Source organism: Convolutriloba macropyga, chromosome 12 (assembly GCF_964194025.1).
Source record: "Convolutriloba macropyga chromosome 12, txConMacr16.3, whole genome shotgun sequence".
NCBI classification, from domain to species: domain Eukaryota; kingdom Metazoa; phylum Xenacoelomorpha; order Acoela; family Convolutidae; genus Convolutriloba; species Convolutriloba macropyga.
The window spans coordinates 19,445,892-19,467,727 of record NC_134479.1 but is presented as its reverse complement, the minus strand read 5'-3'; the positions used below and the strand labels follow the sequence as shown (position 1 = coordinate 19,467,727).

General features: G+C 36.6%; 1 protein-coding gene across 2 annotated transcripts; it reads left to right on the top strand.

The window, feature by feature from the left end:
* The first annotated feature begins 240 nt into the window (after nt 1-240).
* LOC142350353 (uncharacterized) lies at nt 241-20,528 on the top strand. Of its 2 annotated transcripts, none has more exons than XM_075402191.1 (3): nt 241-356; nt 2,046-2,141; nt 19,896-20,528. In XM_075402191.1, exons 1-3 carry the CDS (start codon nt 332-334, stop codon nt 20,063-20,065), a joined length of 291 nt encoding a protein of 96 aa, XP_075258306.1. In that variant the 5' UTR covers nt 241-331; the 3' UTR covers nt 20,066-20,528. The 2 variants fall into 2 exon arrangements, with proteins under 2 accessions (XP_075258306.1, XP_075258305.1); XM_075402190.1 differs by having other exon boundaries at nt 2,046-2,153.
* The last annotated feature ends 1,308 nt before the right edge of the window (nt 20,529-21,836 follow it).

The window sequence follows — 21,836 nt, the reverse complement described above, 5'->3', positions numbered from 1 at the left end:
TGCTTAAAAAGTCCTATATTACTTAGTCATTATTCTTTCGTTCTAATTCAAGCGAAAACTCCTGTGAATAACCCCAGGATTAGTACTTTTGCTTTGTGTCATAAATTCTCTAAGACAGCTTAAGTTAGAAATTTCATTCTTTCAATAGGTAATTCAAATCATTTGAGACTAAATTGTACTTAAAATTACATCAGTGGCGATTTTGAATTTGTCTAGTCAATTCGAACGTGGTATTTGATTTTTTTTGCAATTTCATGTAGGAATTGCCACCGCTCGAAGGCAGCAACTCGCCGTGTCAGGCCCAACTGCTTCTCGCATTGAGAATCGTTGGATGATCAGTGAGAACGAAGAATCCGGTAATTCTTTTGTTTCAAACAATTTTTATATTTTAAGATGTTACAAGCAAAATACCTGCTTCTGTCGATCAACATTAGTCAGAACTTACAAAAAAAGTTTTAGTGATCGGTTTTTGATGGATTGTGGAAACAATAAATTGCAGCCACGTAGAAAGCAGAGAATTTCTGAGCTCACTGGGTTACTTCCCTTATAACAATCAGTGCATTCGAAATAGAGTAGATTTTTTTAAATATTGGAAAAAAAATCGTTCAATACGAAGTCAGAAAAAAATAATCTTGCCTGTTGTTCTGGTCTCACATAATTCACTGAATAGCTGTGACAATAAGAAAATCTTTTTCCTAAGCAGTGATCTAATAAAATGGTGCCGGTTTAATATGTTTACTCTAACTGTGAGAATTCAATTGGAAACTAATTACACCTTGATTATAGATGGGTTGAGTACTAAGTTTGCAATCAAGCGAGTTTATTTTCAATTCATGCTTAATTTATGTAATGTTAACTACAGTTTATTTTTAAGCCAAACTTTGTACACAAAAGAAAACAATTTCTTTTGTTTATGTTTATGATTTACACGATTGCAGCTCCTAGCGTTCGTAAGCAAAATAGGCGCAACGCAAGACTCAAAGCCCATATTTGTAAAGGACCAGCTTGTATAGGATAACGGTTAATGCTGTGAGTTCATGTAAGGTCCCTGCTAACAAACAAACGCACTTTCAGAAATGTACAAGTGATCTCAGTTGAAAAAAAAGGCTACTGGTTCAAAATCTGTTGGTAATCTTGCAATGTTCTGGCATATTATGCCAGATTTTTTCAAAATTATGTATATTCCTGCAAAATATCTGTCAGAATATTGCAAGATACCTACCTTTCCGCCAGAATCCTACAGAAAAGCCATTGTTTGTCAGCATCTTTTTTTATGGCAGGGTCTTACAAGATAGCCATTTTGTTTTGTGCCAAAATCTGGAAAATTAGCGATTTTTGCAATAACATTATACATTTGAAAAATCGCGCTAAGTCCATACCCTAAATCTTTAAAATTTTAATCTCAAATATCCTAACATCGCAGTATCTAATTGTGCACAAATTCTGTGCACCGACCACAGAAAGAACATCAGAAAATATTAATGTAAGACAGCAAAAAAAGAGTCCTTCCAGCTTCGATCTTCTGGTTTTCTGAATACTGTTTTTTTTTCTGGATGCTTTTCATTACTTTGTTCTCTTCAAAATGGGTTGATTCTTCTTGCAGATCTTGCGAGATAAACAATTTTCTGACAGAATCTTGAGGATAACCATCTGGTATCGAATCAGGCAATTTCAAACTTCAGTGTTTGATTTAACTTATGTGTAATTATGACTGAACCGATTTGGCAGGATTAGTTTTCTCTTTATAGAAAACGAAAACTAGAGATTATATTTTTAGAGATATGTATTATCCATATTATTTGTATCGATATTTATTTATTCTCTTTTTTATAAGAAAGAGATTCTATTTATAGAAAACTTGGAGTAATAGAACTTCCAGTGAAGAAAAATATCTACGATTAAAGTTTTTAATGACAACGATTAAAGTCATCCTGGTCCAGGACGAATTTGATAAATATCCGTTCAAATTGAGTAAAAGCTACTCACAACTTTTGGAAGAAGATAGTGAGTTTCGGTTTGAAAATTTGATGTTAAGCATTACTCAGGCATCGCAAGTGGTAGCAGGAGCCGACGAGTTACCAATCCTATGGACTCTTTGGAGCGTTATTTGAGTGACAGTGACGATGAAGACAAACCAGACGGCAAGTGGCAAAGTAATTCAGAGCTGGACTTTTAGATTTAAGAAGGATGTTGTTTAGGCTGTAAATAAAACACTTATGGTTAACAACTCGATCTCAACTTGTGCTTAAGTTGAGATCGAATTTTCGTTCAATTTCTCTAAAATTTTGAATCTGGATTTGAGTCTGGAAGTAGTTCAATCGACTAAACTGAGTTACATTTCTTTTAAATTTTTTTCAGCTATCTGATGTTTCCAAACTCTCAATGTAGTAATATAAACCTATGATCAAGACGATAATTGACATAATCAAACACTACAGACAAAAATTTAGCAATGTTTGCGTGTCTGAACATATTTGTACCAAATAGTAAAAAATTACTAGAAAATTTTCCAAAGCAAGATGCCCATGGTTTGACAGACTTGGCAGTGTACGTTTGGTACTATGTTTCGACATGACATACTTCACAGGCTTTAAAAAACTAAAACAGTTAAATCAAAAGTGTCCGACTCGCAGTTTAAAACATGTTGTAGGAACGTTATTGTTGCAATGCTCAGCATCATCAATCCCTATTTTTGATTAATTTTTCCAGAAGTCAGCTACCTCAATCATCAATTGTGAGAACTCATAACCTACAAGCCAAAAATTTTAAGAAGCTGGCTGGCTTTCCAATCCGTGAGTTGACCTCATCAATCCATCACACTCAGTAACAAAGTCTTTACAAAAGTGAAAAAAGTTTATCAACATTTTACATGAAGTGTTTTTGAGTAGGAAAACATTAGAAAAAAGCGCAATTACTCACACACGCACACGCGCAGGAAGGTTCAAACATCCTGTCGGTTTTAAGACTCAGCCAACATAACGAACAGAAAATGGTCAAATATCAAAAAAAAATTTAAGGAAAAAGGCGTCAAGATAAAAAAATTAGCAAACCAATTCAAACAGCACTATCTAAGCAATATTAAAACGCATGCATCATCTTTATTTAACCTTGCTGGAAAATAACGAGAAGAAAAAACAAAAACAGAAGTCACAAGTCGAATGACCGCATGTGAAAAAAATGCTCCAAAAACCGAGAAAACTATTTTGAAATTCAAATATGTTTAGTTCTTAGAATTCCCGATAAGATCAATAATATCCAAGTTTTCATTTCGCGGCTACTGAAAAACTAATATTTCCGAAAAATTAAGCAATAATTGACAATAATTGACCTAAAATAGTTAGAAATGTGAACAAAATCATAGTGTCAAATCAAATGTGCATAAAACATTGAGGCTTGGAAAATGAAAGTTTAACAATAAAATGCTTTAATTTCATACTCTACGCTTGACGGGCTTTCTAGTGATACCTTTTCCAACTCTCTACAAAAAATAAATTGGTCGGTCAAAATAGACTGCTGGCATAGAATACATTGGGACCACCAAAATGCATTTCAAAATATGAAAAAGCTTTATTTGTTGTGCAAATATAAAACCACAAAACAACAGAAACTAACAGCCCAAACACAACAAGCATTCGAAACGTTAGTGAAACAAAATGAAGAGTTCGTTTTACCTATGCAGCAGTCTATGAATTTTGTTACTTTTAAGATATTATGCATCGTTTTTACCGATGAGATGCGTTTTCTCTCTATCACCCGGGTCGAGGTGTCACCGCCATTCAACGCAAAATTATGTAAGATAAGCGGTGAATGCGCGAATTTTTGTAAGATAAGCGGTGACTAAGATGAAATTACCTAAATCAGGCAGTGATTGCGGTGAAAACAATTTATCGCCTGGTAGCGGTGAAATTACATAATTCACCGCGGAATTTAGTGGTGAACTTAAATAAATTCACCGCTGACAACAAATTGTTAAATTTGTGTGAGATCAGCAGTGAATGCTGTGAAATTAATGGGGAGTATGGGAGGAATTGTTAGATTTAACCCCCCACTAAGACTACCCCTTAATCTTACATATTTTTGACACTTTTTTCTATGCGGTGAATTTATGTAATTTCACCACTAGAGTAACCGTTGAACTTACAAAAAGATCACCATATTTCACCGCTAAATTATGTAATTTCACCGCTAAAAACGTAAATCTTACAGAAATTTACCACGCAAGTTTTAAAAAAGTAGAGTGAATTTGTTTTTATATTCAAAATAAAATACTAGAAGTTAGTGAGAAATGGAGCAGTGGAAGAAGAAGTGCATGCCATTCAGGAGGTGAGAAGTTCGAACCATTGTAAGGGCAGTGAAATGCGGTGAATTTTTATAAGTTCAACGGTTACTATAGCGGTGAAGTTACATAATTTCACCGCATTTCACCGCAAAATTATGTACAAAATTTGCTGTAAAAAAAAACAACTTTTCACCTCTTATCTTACATAATTTTCGAATTTTTTACGGACTCGGGCAGAACGGTGCTTTGTTACCAAATGTGGAAGACACAGTAACTAATTGATCCACCTGTACCAGTCTAGTGAAACACCACGAAGAGTGCAACTGTGCAAATTGGCACTCTTTTCTACCTGGAAATCTGTAACCAGTACTTTGACATAGCTCCAACATCATGTGAAACCCACATAAGTTGTAACAAAATAGAATTTACCCAGCTCTAGACCTCGACTCATGAAAAGACAATGCTCAACCAAAAGGTGCTATGAAAAGACCATACTGGACTCATTTGAGGTATGAAAAGACTTTAGCTGGACTTTAAGACATTCTGGACTTTAGCTCGACTCAGATTTTTTGCAAAAGACTTTAGCTGGACCTAAAATTTTACAAAAGACTTTGGCTCGACTCAGTTTGTGCTGGACTTAAGCTCGACACAATGTTCGCAAACAAAGTCGAGTTAAAGTCTTTTCATGGGTCCATCATTAGTCTTTTCATAAGTCTGGTTTTTTGCCATTAACGTTTTTATGTGCAACATTGCATATAACGTAGTCAGCATATATGATCCTGCACCTTTTACGATTCAAAAGAACCACAAATACCTCAAAAACCTGCATTATTTTAAAAAAGATAGCTCATAATTTTGGAAAGGAAAACAAACTGAATAACGCCGAAATTTTTTCCTGGCTAATGGGACTAGGACCAATACTTTTAAGCTAGCTGGTTTCATTAAATCAACTACTCTGGTAATATACTGAATCTGCAATAACTCTTTATCTTAAGATTTGAGAAAATTTTTAAGGCTTTTGGCAGATTTGCAACTGATTCTTAAGTTGGACTGCTCTGGTGCAAAACTATTTAGTCTTGCTCCGGTTCTGCTTCTGTATGTACAGAAGCAGGAAAAAAATTAGAAAACATTTTGAATTTTGAAAAAAGCAGACTTATGAAAAAGACTAATGGTGGACCCATGAAAAGACCTTAACTCGACTTTGCTGGTTATTAAAAGACTAATTGTGGACGCATGAAAAGACCTTAGCTGGACTTTCTTCGTTATAAAAAGACTTCAGCTCGACCCATGAAAAGACATTAGCTCGACTTTAACTAGGAATCTCGACCGTGTAATTATAGTCAATATTGACCCCCCTATTAGACTTTTAAAGTCTTTTCATAAGTTGAGGTCTAGGCCTGTGTACCATATGGCCCAGAACTGAGCTTCGTCACTCCGCCCGGTAGATGGAACTGCTACCTTTAAACAGAACACGTCTGTCGACGAAACTCATTTCTGCGCCCCATTTTCCCTACATTATTCCAACGAATTATTTAACATTACTATTATCTCAGTAAAACTGTAGACCGATATTTCGATATAGCAACGTATTATCGACTATGTAAAAACTTAACGTACAATCAAACGTACAAAGTAACAACCGTACAAATCAACTGTAGACCGAAAACTTAACGTACAATCAAACGTACAAAGTAACAACCGTACAAATCAACTGTAGACCGATATTTCGATATAGCAACGTATTATCGACTATGTAAAAACTTAACGTACAATCAAACGTACAAAGTAACAACCGTACAAATCAACAACGTATAAGCATTAAGACGTTCAAAGCAACCAGTGATTTAGAGGGTATATTTTGTTTTCGATGCTCTTTTACAGGTTTTTTGTCTACTGTTACTGACGTCAAAATCAGTTCATAATCGGTCAACAACCGTCTAAACCGTCTAAACCGTCAAAAACCTGGAAATATTCAGCCCAAAACCACCTAAATCTGTACATATCTTGTTTACATTCACTCATAACTATTTGAAATCAACTTTTGATTAAAATTTGAAAAGCATTTTTTCACGTATATTAGAACATAATATACACTTTTTAAAGATTAGAAATACTCGATTCTGATTGGTTATTGCTATTGCTTATTCACTTCTTAACATCTTCCGGCCTCGGAGAAGATGTTGGAAAAACTGGTACAGTCTTTGCAAGTGGACGGACCAGCGAATATGTCGACGTACGTAAGACAGCAGAGCGTGCAGGGCTATCGGAACCGTAACGCAGATCTATAATCTGAGCTGCAGGATAGTAATCCCTGGGGTCGGTTTCTTTAACTCACCGAACCAAATCACTGGTATTAAAGTGTTGCTCGGCAGACGTATGTCACTTAGAACGTCGATTCATTTTCGGTACGTATTTTCTGAGCCAACAAGAAAAAATCGCTTAAGCGTGCGGCTGCTCACAAGCGTAAGTTTTGCTATGGTGATTTTTACCGAAAAAGACCGGAAACCGTTAGAACATTATCCTAACAGAAATTGTTTGGGCGTTAAATCATTCAAACTGCACGAATCATTATTTTCGTTGATAGCGGACGCGATTTAAGCGTATGCTCTACGAGACAAAATGTAGTGTGTTACATCTCATCCGTGAGGCGACGCGTGTCAAGAATGATATACAGCATGCCCTTGAGAATCTCTGCCAATTGCCATCCTGATGTTGCGCGCTGGGTTGATTGAACCTCCTTTTCATACCCTTGATGGCAAGCTTAGAATTGAGCTGACAATATTCCTTTTTTCAATAATTTCTCGAGTTATTACTCCACTCCCATAAAGTTAGTGCACTTGATTGACCATTTCAAGGAAAGAATACCCCTACGTGACACAAACCACTCAACTTCCATAACACAAGAAGTGGTGTCCATTGATGTAACTATCTCAACAAGTACAGCGCGAGAGGCTAGACAAGTGAAGATGATTACTCACTTTTTTCAGTATTACGGCGGACAGTTACATAAAACGGCCCAAAGTAGTCAACGCCAGTGTTCGTGAAAGAAGGAGACTAGAATAAGCAAGTTTCTCCTTAGATGTGGCAGGGATGGTTGGTTTAAAGTTACAGATTTGAATTCTCTATCATACGCAGAGGGCTTTGATGGAGCGCAAGGACGATCTTGGTTTAAGTACTGTACAGCATTCCTTAAAAACTGACGTTAGATATTCAACGCCCTGCTTTACATGAGTGTATTCAAGGAACAATTTTTCAACCGGGAGACGTGCACCTTATATGATGGTATGTTTTACATTAAAACCAATTTCTATTAATCGCATGATGCGGCCAAAGGACCGGATTACTCAATTCGTACCATAAAACGACAAGTACGGAGCAATTCGGCTACTGCCTTAAGCGGATTTTTGTTCGAAAAAATCTTTTCTTTTCGGTTTCAAAGGACTCTCCTTGCACCAAGTACTGGAGACGGCGCTCGACTTCGTCGAGCTCAGTAAGGTCAATAATGCTACCATTAACGATATGGTAGCCGGTATTTTTCGCTAAAAGTGAGAGAACGTATGCCGCAATGCCAAAATACTTTGAATAAGAATTGAACTTATCGGATCGGAAAAACGATGGAACGGGGTTTTTGCCTGACAGATGTAGACAGAGATGCAGTGTTTTCAATTGTAACTGCTTCGTTGACAGCAAAATTGATGTTGTTGTTGACGTCTTTGTGCGGCATGAAGGGGAAACTTGAAGTAGTGGAGAATGTGGATCTCTAACCCAACTGCTTGGTTTCCACTTTTCAGTGGACAATCCGTTCTTGCTCGCCTCAGCTGGATCATCTTTACTGGCGTCGTGGGTCCACTGGTTAACGCTGATATACTCCAAATTTTAACGCAGATATATTCCAAATTTTCGCAAATTTGGTTTGCAACAAAGATTGGTTGCTTTTCCTCAAGTTAAAAGGTTGGAGAATGGTCCTGCGTCATTCCAAATAAGTGCTTGATTAGCGGTTTCAGTAGGTTCCTCAAAAATTTTGTTTTTAGCCGAGCGGCAAGTAGAGCTGCTTGAAGTTTCAGTTTTGGAACAATCATTACTTTCAATGGCGCCACACACGCTTTTCACAAAACAAATGCAAGCTCTGTTTTTCCCTTGCTTGTTGAGATTGTGACTTGAGCTCGTAGGGAAGCCACGGCATTGAAACTATCCTGGGAACAGTCACCAAAAAAATATGGAATTACAGATTAAAGTAGGGCCCAGTAAAATAAATTTGAGGGACTTTGACGCTTCCAAGCCCAAGCTTTGGTAATTCCGCAATTCTAACAAAAAACCTTTCAATCTTGTCTTGCCTGAGCTCATCATCCCAATCTTGTCTTGTGACACACCAGATGTCATTTTTGAGCAGTCGAGAACCGACAGTCAACGACGCGGCAAGACCAAAGGGGACACAGATCTTCGAGGCAAAACTTAGGACCAAGCGTGAGTAACTTGGTAATAGCTAAGATGTCATAAATGTTGTTTTTTAAGCCCGAGCAAGTGCAATGAATCCTTCCGGCCTGAAAAAATAACCTTGAGATCAGAAGATTGAGCAGAAACATCACTTCGATCAGCCAGCTTTGGTTAGTTGCTTACAAACTTAGTAAGTTTGAACCCACGGAAAAGGAGAAGATGTACCGATTCCTTCGATCTATTGATGGCATTCTCTTGAAACTCCACAGAGTCAAGGTAATCGTCCGTGTAAAAATTTCCAGTGGTGGTTTTTGCAGCTTCGAAGTAAAACTTGGCAGTGCGTTGTAATGCGTTGTTAGCATAAATAATCAAGTCCTCCACCCCGAAGATATGGTGCGTATTTTGATATAATACAACGTCGGTTGTGGGATTCTCCCACCACAGAAAACGAAGTGATGGTAATACAAGCAAATCAGGCCCAGTGCATAAGGACTGATTTAACGAGGCATCCTGAAATTTGGCTGCTTGGTTGAGCAATCTACGAATTTTACCCAGTATTTCCGGATTTACAACCAGATGAACATCAATTAGCGTCCGAAACATCAATTAGGTAACTTTTTGGTACACCTGATTTCTTGATGGTACTAATGTACCTCTCCCTAAGGTCTTCAGCCTTGGCCAATCGTTTTTGAAAAGATCTAAGTTGCAGAAGGGAGGATATGCAATTATTTGGGAGCTTGGTGTTGTCTACCACCCACAGCATTCCAACGTCTTATCTCAGGCCATTATGTACGTTGTTAATCTTAAGGATGTTGTGAGCCCTTGCACCTGCTGCAAATTGCGGGCCGACGCGGTTATTTGCCCCGACGATTCAAAGTTGTACCATGATTTTATTTGCCTTGAAACACGCTCAGACAAAACACAAAACTGCGGGATACGGCCCACTTAAAAACCAACCTATGGGTAGTTACGGGTGAGCATTTCTAAATCGTAGCGAAGTACTCCAACTGTTAAATGGCATGCTACACCTCCTGTTCGAGTAACATCTCAATGTGTTCGTAGCAATTGTGTACAAGGTCAACGACAACTAAAATCGGGTAAACCTCCTGCAGTGCAGGTACATTAAGGTAACCTGAGCTGACGTTTAAGTTTCTTTCAAGAACGGGTCAATTTTAAAAGGAGGGAATTCTCGATGCTTCTTTGGTTTTGCTGTCAATTCAACCACCATCGTGTTGATTAGCTCTTAAGTTTTTATACCCTTGACGGTCAAATCGTTTGACCCAACATGTAAACCGAGTCAACTTGCGACATTATGGATCATCCAAGAGTTACTACGGGAGTTATCACTAAAAACTAAAGCCATGATATCTAAACCCGATGAGTTGATCAAGAGTAGTTCGGTCACCCGAAGTAGTCTTTTGCATCAGTAATAGATGACAATGTTGTTTTCTAATACGATGTTTGTTGAATACTGGATTCTCGTTTAGTCTGCTTTGTGTTGTCAAATGGCATTATTGTTTGTCCTTATTTTTGGCTTCAGAAAGAAAATTCCTATCTGCACCGTGAAAAGTATGTGTTGTCAGAACTGTTGCATCCCTTTGATCTACTTTTCTTAGTTGCGGGCACTGGCGGAACGTTTGCCTGTCCCGTAAGCACGAAATGGCGTCAACGCTGATAAAACTTGTTTCTTGATTCCATTTGCTTCGTAATTGACGTGAATAAGTTTGAGGCATCTTTGTTCTTGGTCGCTGGAGTGTTGTTATTTTCAGGCTTTGTCTTTCTTGAAGTTTGCTGCAAAAAGTTTTCAGCCTCGACCTTTTCTTTCAGACAGTTGTTGCAATCAAGGAGAGTTGGCAACCAGTTTAAAAAGCAACCAAGACTCTTCAATGTCTGTAAGTAACTTTTATACCGCTTGGCTGAGTAGAAAAGCGCTCTTCAACTCAGCGCCATTTGATAGTGGTTTGAAGATCCCAACAAGGCTGGAAAAATTGGTACAATGTCATTTCAATTGCGCATTTAAGAGGCGGAAAGACACTTAGTTTATACAAGTTTGCACTTACGTCTGTCTCTGGGCGGCCAAATTTAAGTTCTAAAGTCCTTGATGTATCCTGCTAGATTAAATCCCAGTAAGAAAACCCTGCGATTGAAATTTTTGCTTTATCAGGGACGAGTGCTTTAACGTCATCAGTTGGCGGCTGCGAGTCACTCGCGCTTTTGAATTGCCTATACCACTCGCGCTATTGCAATTGACCGCCATTACACTGAGCAGATTTCCACTCGGGTAATAGAATATTTTGCGTCAGCCAGTTCGCTCATCAATTCCGGTATTCTCTGGTAACGGAGGGGCAGATGCAGACACCTGCAGACTTCTCCAACTCAACGGAATGGGCTCAACAAAACTATATTTTGGCTGAAACATGGGATTGGCTAGACCAGTTACGACATTACTAGCAGCATTGATCAGGTTTTCCTGTTGTATGCCGGATGGTGAACGCATAACAAGTGAGAGAGGCCAATTTTGATAGAATTGTAGTAGAACATTAGTGGTTGAGGGTGCAATATATGCCTGAACACTTTGAGGCACGCTATTCACGGCAGTAGTGCCTTGGTTGACTATTGAGGATATGTGCTGTTGGAAACACCAGTGACTCATTTTTGACACAAATTTTTGGCCAAGAGGCATATCGGGTGGTTTCAGTGCAAGAGGAGGAACGGAGCGTAAGATTTTGTGTACTCGATAATTATTGTTGTTTAGAAAACTGTTCGCAGGAGGCAGATTAATCAAAGGGGCGTATGTAATGGGAGGATTAAGGTTAGATGCGATTACAGAATTTAACTGGGGAGGAGCATTAGTCAATTCGGATTTCCACATTGTGCTTTTGGATGTCTGGACTTGTAGGTGCGCTGGGGCGGAAGGGAACAATTAATCGTTGGGCTACCCGGAAGAAAATGAGGAGAGCTGTTCGGGGTTTGTGGAACAAAATTTAATTGTTTTCGGGACCCTTTGAATTGTGCCAAACTGTTTGCAGGCAGACTTGTTGTTTCATGTCCCCTGGCGCGTGAATTTTCATGTTTTTCGTGTAAAGGGAAAAGATGAAAATTTTGTTGTTTGAATTGAGGTGAGACTGGATGTTGTAAAAGCGGTTGTTCAGTTGGAGGTGAAAAAATTACTGAGGCGTGTACAGGAGGGAGACAGTTGACAATGCGTAGTTTTTTGTTGATTACTATTTTGATGTGCTGCGCAGTGTTGGCGGCCTGTTTGATCAATTTGCGCCTCATGTGAGTTGTAGTACGGATTATGTTGCTACAATGTCTCATTGCTTAGATAATATTTAATTGCCTTAACAATTTTTTCCGGATGGGGTGCATTGAATTGACAGTGTTCTGATTTATCACTTTTCCGCCATTATTGAGGTCCCATGATCTCTGGAGGGTCTTTTGGAGCTTTTGGTTCCCCATTTGTTCCTTCCTTCTTTAAATTGCTTCATATTTCTGAATCGCTACCTTTAGAAACGGCTTCCAGCAATCGCACTGGCATCTGCCAACCACTTCCTGTTTTTTCCTCCTTTTCGTCTAGTTCTATTTGCTTTTCCTGTTTAGTGAGGCAAATGCGTGCGTCATTCTGCTTTTTAATCTCCTCCTACTTCATTTTGGCCATTATGTAGTCTTGTTCACGTTGACTAGACGTTTTTGACTTGGCCATCAGTGCGGAAACTCCAGAGCGAACGTAGTATCTCGAGTCAAGAAACTCACTTTCTTTATCGTCAGCAAAATTGCTGTTATACGTGCTGAAATGAGAGTTTTGTCGTTCTTATATGCCATCACTTCCAAGTAGGACTCTAATAGATGAACTTTTTTGCGTGGATTTGCCATTTTTCCAGCAAAAGCAGTCAATTCCTCATTTTTGTGTACAACAGTCATAAAAGCTTCGTTTAATTCAGTTTCTAAGCGTTCAACATTCACTCGCCTGCTATGACTTTATACACAATGGAGGGTATCTTATTAAATAGCGTGAAACTCAGCTTCGCCTTTTGATCTAGTGGCAAAAAACTTTTTTACTTTCGTTCAGGATTGTCAACATTACGATATTATTTAAATAAATTCACGCAAAACAAATGTAAAAGGGGCTGTTCGGTTGGAGATGAGGAAACACCTGAGGCGTGTACAGGAGGGAGACAGGTGACTATGCGTAGTTTTTTTTTGATTGATATTTTGAGGTGCTGCGCAGTGCTGGCCGCCTCTTTGATCAATTTGCGCCTCACGTGAAGTGTAGTACGGATTAAGTTGCTACAATGTCTCATTGCTTAGATAATATTTAATTGCCTTAACAATTTTTTCCGGATGGGGTGCATTGAATTGACAGTGTTCTGATTTATCACTTTTCCGCCATTATTGAGGTCCCATGATCTCTGGAGGGTCTTTTGGAGCTTTTGGTTCCCCATTTGTTCCTTCCTTCTTTAAATTGCTTCATGTTTCTGAATCGCTACCTTTAGAAACGGCTTCCAGCAATCGGACTGGCCTCTGCCAACCACTTCCTGTTTTTTCCTCTTTTTCGTCTAGTTCTATTTGCTTTTCCTGTTTAGTGAGGCAAATGCGTGCGTCATTCTGCTTTTTAATCTCCTCCTACTTCATTTTGGCCATTATGTAGTCTTGTTCACGTTGACTAGACGTTTTTGACTTGGCCATCAGAGCGGAAACTCCAGAGCGAACGTAGTATCTCGAGTCAAGAAACTCACTTTCTATATCGTCAGCAGAATTGCTGTTATACGTGCTGAAATGAGAGTTTTGTCGTTCTTATGTGCTATTGCTTCCAATTAGGACTCTAAAAGAAGAACATTTGCTCGTCGTCTTCATTTTTCCAGTAAAAGAAGTCAGTTTCTCATTTTTGTGTACAACAGTCATAAAGGCTTCGTTGATTTGGATTTCTAAGCGTTCAACATTCGTTCCTGCTTTGACGTGTTATAAAATGAAGGATATCTTTTTAAATAGCGTGCAACTCAGCTTCCCGCCTTGATCAAGGCTTACAACTTTTTTACACTTGATCAAAACCATCGAAATTACGATGTTATTACTTCAATAAAACATTGAAACTACTACAGTACACAGTTTTCTATTACCTGCACAATCCAAACAAACCAAAATTCATGCAAAACAAACCCAACGCAAAGGCACCTAATTAAAGCACACTGTAGACTGTCTGAAAAGGAAACGGCCTAAAGAGCACAAAATTTTGCGAGCACACAAGGTGCCCGACAAAATAGAAGTGCAGAACTTAATGTTTTGCGCGCAAAGGGACTGCAGAAGGACGAATGAAAAGTCGAGAAAGCAACGACCGACGCAACGGAAAAGGGACGGAAAAGATATTGAGCAAGCAGTAGGCGGCGGAACGGAAACCTGGCGGACGAGAAATCGATCAAGTAACGCGCGACGCAACTGAAAGGAACGGACAAGTCGAAAAAGCAAAGCGCGACGGAATGGGAACGGGACGAACGGGATTTCGAGCGAGCAACGGGCAATGCAACGGAAACAGGACGCACGGGAAAAAGGGCGGGAAACAAGCTAGCAACAAGAGAGGAGGCGTGGAAGAACGATACTAGCAGACAACAAGAGCTACTCAACCAAACAAACTAGACATAACTCCCTAACAAACTTAAGTCACACCCTAGGAAGTAGGAGAGAAGCGACTGCCAGACAATTTCAAACAAGTGTTTCTGGGGCTTAATATGAAAAAAGCAAGTTTGATAAAGGGCAACGCAGTAGTATATTAAAATACGACAAGGTCAAGAAACTTACTAGCCTTATCTCCAGAACAAACTTAAGTAACACCCTAGAAATACCCAGACGATACTGACAATCTTTAACAAACTACATCAATAATGATCGAGCTACACTACTGTATTTGTAGACTATGACAGTTGGAAAAGACAAAAAAGTTCCTGCCGTAACTGCTGAAAAACTTAGGTCACAATCCAGAAAAAAGTAGGACCAAACTAACTAAAAATCCTATAGTTGCAGGGGAAAATACAGCAGCAAAAATCAATATATAAACAGAAGAGCCAGTAAATAAATAAATTTGAAAAAGCCAAGCGACGATCCTGTCTTAGCTCGTGAATGAACTGAGTCACACCCTAGAAAGCAGAAAGACCAAATAAAAAAAGAGAAACCAAGCATTTTTGGAGAGCCACAATACTGAAAAAAAGGAACACGAAAAATTGAAAAGTTAAAGGACGAAAAAGACGCGGAAGGTGCGGTACTAAAACGAGCGACGAGAAAAAACATGGGTGTTCGAAGAATTTTTTGTGGGCCGAAAAATGTGATTTCGTTTCAAAAGAATTTTTGGTGTTCAGTTTCACGCATTTGACGAACATTCCAACTGAAACAAGTAGGTTTTGACAAAATTGTTCAAATTTAATTCTTTTTTCCCATTTTTGCTATTTTGTGCTCAATTTGTTTGCCAATTCTCGATTACAAAACGGTAATCCAGTAAAAGTACGGTTTATCAATATTCGTAGAGATTTTTTAACTGTTTTTGAACTGCATCAAAAATGACCAAAAATTTTTCAAATTGAATTTTTTACCATTATTTTCTCACATTTTCTTCATATCTGAAGTGGGTATGTTCATTAACCCAATTAGACTATTTTTTATGATTAATTTTGATAAGTTTTTGGGAGGTTTTTTTGTGTTTCATAGATTATACCCGTGACGTTATTGTTACCGTAAAGCCATTTATAAATCAAATGTAACCTCTGTAAAAAACATTTACTTTTTTAATGGGGAAAGTATTCGCCCTCTAAGCCGACAAAAAGCTTTCATTGCAAAAAATCAGTGATTTTATTCGATTCTGTTTGTTCGGTTTTTGTTGTTGCTCGTCTCTACAGTGGCTCTGAGAAAACCGTTTGAAATAGGTTTACTACTTCGTTGGTTCTCCAGTTGCTTCTTTTGTAATCTCGGCCGATTCATTTCCTCCAGTGATCTTTAGACAGGGTAGAAGAAGGGAGAAGTTTGAGGAAACCGTACAACGCCCGCAGCTCCTGGTCGGTTGGATTCGATGGTGTTGAATGAATTATGAGGTGACAGTTTTTAATGTAAACGTGGCTGAAGTAAGTTGCGGGACCAATATTATCTCAGTAAAACTGTACATCGATATTTCAACTTAGCAACTTATTATTGACTATATAAGCATTTAACGTACAATCAAACGTACAAAGTAACAACCGTACAAATCAACAACGTATAAGTATTAAGATGTTCAAAGCAACAACTGATTTAGTCGGTATATTCTGTTTTCGATGCTCTTTTGCAGGTTTTTTGTTTGATGTTATTGACGTCCCAATCAGTTCATAAACGGCAAACAATCGTCTAGAAAACCTAAAACTTTTAAACCGATCACCAGCTTAATGTGTTCATATCGTGGTTATATTTACTTAAAATTATGTTAAACAAACTTCTTCAGAATTTTCTACGTAGAACAATTACAACTGAGTTTATAGTTTCTGTAATTTAGTTTATAGTTTCTGTTGGTCTTTGCTATCTGCTATAGCAAAGACCGACAAATTACTAGATGAGAAAAAAACCAGTTAAAACTTCAGCATTTCCATATCTCGAAAAAAAAACATATGCGAGGTTGATATCCTTGCTCTGATTGAAATATGCACGCGCAAGTTTATAAACTACCTTGTTTTAGCAGAGACAGATTCTACAATGCCAAATTTGTCTATACACAGTCACAGATTTCAGACTTGTCAATCGTGAATCTGCTAAGGTCACTTCGAATTTTATGTTAATTCGCTTCGCCGATCTTAAATAATGCAAGAATTTTTCACTAACATGGGAAAAATTATATTAATTGCTATGAAATTCTAATCAAAGCGGTAGTTTGATAGGCATTTCGAAAATGCCACGAAGAACAAAACTCAACGTTAGAATTGTAAATTTGAAAGACGCATAAGAAGTGCCACGACCAAAATGAAGGATATTTACCCAACATGACAACATCCATTCAAAAAATTGTTAAAAATCGTCGTTTTTGAAGGTTTTTCAATCCATTATATTTTGGAAATGACCGTTTTTTTTCCTCAATTTTTTTTGTCAATTTTGCTCAAAAATATGTTAAAATTTTTACAATAGTGTTGTTGGGTTTACCTCTAAAGATCAAAGAGTGTTGTTGAGCTATTTAATACATTTTCTGGCTAAAATTTTTGCTAATTGTTCTAAAATACAGCCTATTTTTCATTAAAAAAGCCCGAAATTAGCTTCTTTAGTACACGTTTTTTAATTTGCCCAAAATAACACACCCAAAACTGCTGACACGATCTTTATTAACTTGAAAAAGAACTAGTTTTGCTCGCTTTTCTTGAATAAAAGTTTTTCCTACATTTTGCTAATTTTGGTAAGTATAAAAAAGTATCGTTTAATTTTGATATACCAACATTTTTTGTCAAATTATTCAAATCAAAACAGATTCAGAACAAATTAACTCCTGTTCCTAACGGACGAACAGCAATAGCAAGGCTTCTTTGGCCTACTCATTGTCTTCTACACGTCAAAAAAATCGGGTTGTAATAAGTTGATGTCTTTTTTAAAACTTTTTTTTGCATTTTTCGCTCTTTTTTGAGTTAATTACGCAAGAAAACATTTCAAATCAAGTATTAGGAAAAACATGTTCAACTGGCTGCCTGCTTAAGGAGTTTCAGGAGAACCTATCTAGATATTAAGTCGAAAGTTTATGGTCGTTTTAACTTTCAAAAATGTTTGTTTTCAAAATAAACACTGAATTGCTGAGCTCTACCATCTTTTTTCTCTCTTTCTATGCGTAACTTGTAGCATAAGGTTAGCAACCTGAAGTTGGATTGTCCTTCTTATGAATTAAATTTTATTGGCTTTGACAGTTTCCCTCTGAGACGTTAGCTTGGACATTTTCCCTCTGAGAAGTCGCTTTTCTTGTCTTGTCACATTGTTGACTTTTGAAAAAGAACATATCAATTTGTTCACTTATAGATTACAGCTGAACGTCTTTTACTTCTTCTTCTAGTAGAATTTAATGAAATTTAAATTTTTAGTCTCTATTTGTTTTTCTTTTGGTAGTCGAATAAAGATTCTCGATAATAGGATATCTTAGTGGCTTCCTAGGAAAAAAATCGATACACTAATCTCATTAAACGACTGAAGTTTTCCTTATCTTTGAAGTCACATAGTTTTTTATAACTTTGCTTAACGTTGTTTTAAATTTGCTTTAACGTTGATTTAACTTTTTTTAACGTTGTTTTCATGTTGCTTTTAACGTTTTTATAACTTGCAATTTGCATTTTCTTTTTCGTTTAATCAATGCCTAATCTCATTATTGAGATCTCATTATTGAGATCAATGCCTAATCTCATTATCGATACACTAATCTCATTAGACGACTGAAGTTTTCCTTATCTTTGAAGTCACATAGTTTTTTATAACTTTGCTTAACGTTGTTTTAAATTTGCTTTAACGTTGATTTAACTTTGCTTAACGTTGTTTTCATGTTGCTTTTAACGTTTTTATAACTTGCATATTGCATTTTCTTTTTCGTCTAATCAATGCCTAATCTCATTATTGCAGGTCACATATCACGTGTGTGGCCTTACACAATTGATATATGTAATGGGATTTACACAATTGAATATATGTAATGTTTTAAGCGCATTGCTTATTAGATTCAAAGTCTTCGACACTGGTTTTTGGCAAAAAAATTAATCAATGTTTTGACTTCTGTGGCTATTTGTTGTTTTTTCTGTAAACTTATGACATATTCTGAGGTAAAAAAATATCTCAATGACTTTCTTTTGGGAGTTAAATGAACCTATTTGATCGTCTGAAATGATAGCTAATGTATTTGTTTATTTGTTATTTGTTTTTTGAGAAATATAAACGTAATATATATATATATATATATATATATATATATATACATATATATATATATATATATATATATATATATATATATATATGTTATAACTATGTCGTTTCTGTTTTTGTATACTTTTTGCCGAATATCGTCAAGGACAAATCTCACATTTTTTCGGTTGAATTACAGAACAATTGGTTTGGCTTCCATTTGTCGCTATTTTGACTTTGTTTTACAGTTTTTTTTTTCAAAAAAAGTCATTGAGTTTTTGATTTAAGAGCTTTTTTGGTGTTATTTGATTTCGCTGCTTGTCTTGACACGTAGTCGTAATAATAGCAATTCTCATCATCCCTCTATTGTGCCGTCATTTATTTTACTAGGGGATTTTAGTTGGAAGCATTTTTTTCATACATCAATTATTTTTGTACAAATTTTGAATATTTGTAAGTTATCCTTCTGTTACTCATTTGGTAGACAATTAAGCCAAAAATGAGGATGAGCGGGGTCGGAACATTACCTGCTAAAGCACATTATCGAGCCTCTTTTTTAATTTGAATTTTTTTCGTTATTCTGATATTTTTTGGGGTATTGTGCACAAAACTGTAAAGAGCAATTTTTTGTCATTGGAAATATGCTTCAATAAAATAAAAGCAGAATCGGCATAACAAATGACAAAAATGACTAACGGTTCGAAAATTCCATTTCGTAGTTTGAAATCTGCTGTTTTATATTAGACATGTCAGCATTAATGATTCGAAAAATGTGAGCTTTGTAATTCAAAGCAAAAACTTTCCGAATCCGGATTCATGGTTTGCAATACTGCGCATTTTGGTTTATTTCATTCTGGCTGATGCTTTGCATGTACCGTACCTGGTTTTTATTATGAGTGGGCAAGTAATTCGACTAACCTTTTTCTTATTTAACCTTTAGGTTAATCAGCATTAAAAATACGGAGTTACATAATTCGTATAATTCATCGAATGGGCATAGCACCCCATCCCTCCTTTCGACCGTGTTCTCTCGGAATATATATTGAGCATATCACACCCCAATTCAAGCAAAATTAGGACACTAAAATGACTTAATAAGTTAAGTTTTTTATTTATAAATTTTTCTCCTAAGTTTTATGTAAAATATGCATTTAAGCTAATCAGAGTTTATTCTTCTTTATTGAAAATTTTTTTGTTAACATATGAATTTCAAAGGAAGTTTAATACTTAATCATATGAAAGATCGCTCCTTCTGTTAAACTATTAACATTGATATGCAGTTGTTCGGTGCTGACATGCTCTGCCACTTAAGTTCGGAAAGGACCTTTTGGTGATATTGTTACGATCCAATCTCGTCCCGATGATGAACAATTTGCACGCATGTTTGCTGGAGCAATCGTCCCTTCGAAACGTGGAGCCATTGAAAAACGCAATAGATGGAACTTTTCGTTCGGAGACAATTCTTCGGAAGACAGCGATTAAATCGACCAAATAAAAGAGTGAGCTGGAAGGAGCTACAGGACGGGAATAACAGAATCTTCAGAAATAAATAACTGTAAATATTGTAACAGATTATTAGCGGTCAACACTAATCCAATACTATTCTCAATACTTTGATAGTACTTAATAATCCATGTTGAAAATCTTATGAGCCGACGTGAAATTGGAGCTCAGATTACGGTCACGAATTTTCAAACAGACGTGTTTTAATGTACATGATGAGATCTTATGTTCAAACCCATCTGTTTGATTCCCCAGCACCTCAGCTTACAGATTGAGACTGAAAGGATTTGATTTACTCTTTATATTTGCATGAAAATGAATATTACGCTGTAAGTATGCTTCCAGAATACGTGCTATACTTTGAATAATCATAAATTTCGTGTAATATGATAAAAAAGTAATAAATTTAAAAGAATTTATTTCAATTTATTTTTAAGTTGCATTACTGTGTTTTTTGATATATAGTTCTACCTCACCAGCAGCTAACAACTGATCGCATCCTTGTTAAAAATTTAGATATCAAACTTCGGCGACGTTGGCTGATTTCAGTCACGCTTTTCTGCAAAAAAAAACTCTGAGATGCGTTCAGTTTTTAGCACGCAAATCTGAAAACTTTTAAGTAGAAAACCCAAAAGAGATAAAACGTAGGGTCTATTTCCTCAATGAACAAGGTTTTCAAAATTTAGCCTTAATCGTGCAAGAAATCTCGCAAGAATATAGTTATTCCTTTATCATGCACGGTCATTGCAAGAATTCAGTTCTTCTTGCAAAAATTTTTCAAGATTTTACTCTTCTTGCAAGATTAGTGCAAGATTTTGAATGTTTCTTTACCTGATGGTAGGCGAGCTAAAATGTCATTGCTGTCAAATCAATGTGCGAAACTGCCTTTTTGAGCATTTTGCAGACTATGAAATAGGTTGTGTTTCCCTGATTTTTTTTTCATTTCGGGTTTTCAACCGGCAGTCGTGATGTTACAACTCAATATATAGAAATACTGATTGGGCACAGAACAAACCAGTTTATACAATCTTCCCAAAATTTTCAGGTTGCTTTTTTTGTACAATTTTGTCTCACTTTGGTTGTGATAACAACTGTTGCATGTTATAAAAAGAACACTTTAATAACCGTAGTAGTCGTAAAAAAGGAGATAAATAAATGGTACAAAGCTTACGCGGGTTTAGTTAATCAGGCAAATGACAAGAAAAGATATTTAGATCAACGGAAGAATGTTGAATCGTTCTTAACGCAAGGCTTGATTTAAATTATAAAAATCTGCTTGATGTCCAGCTAACAGCCCTAAAAGTTGTATATAGTTTGTTATCAAAAATCAGCTTCTACAATTTTGTTTACATACGTTTTATGCATTTAAGCTCAAAATTTTGAACGAAGGTCTCTCTTGCAGAAAAAGTTTTCCAAAAGCTGTATTGAGAAGAACTTCTTAGTAGGTGGGCTGAGCTGAGGATCCGTGTGGTTTGACTTTAACCATCCTCTTATTGCACTGTCGATATAAAAGCATTGTTTTACATATAAGCCAAAATGGTTCTGATGTCCCTTTATTGATGTCCTCGTTGAGTCTTCAACATCTTAGCATAATAATATGAAGATTCCTGACTGTCAAAACTTGTAATTGGACTGACCTGCGTTTTTGGGCTCTGTGAGACATATTCATTGGATATATTTTTTAAACTAAACAATCGGGTTCTTATTTTCGCACAGCTTAATTTTTCAATAATAAGGTTTAAGTGTTTCC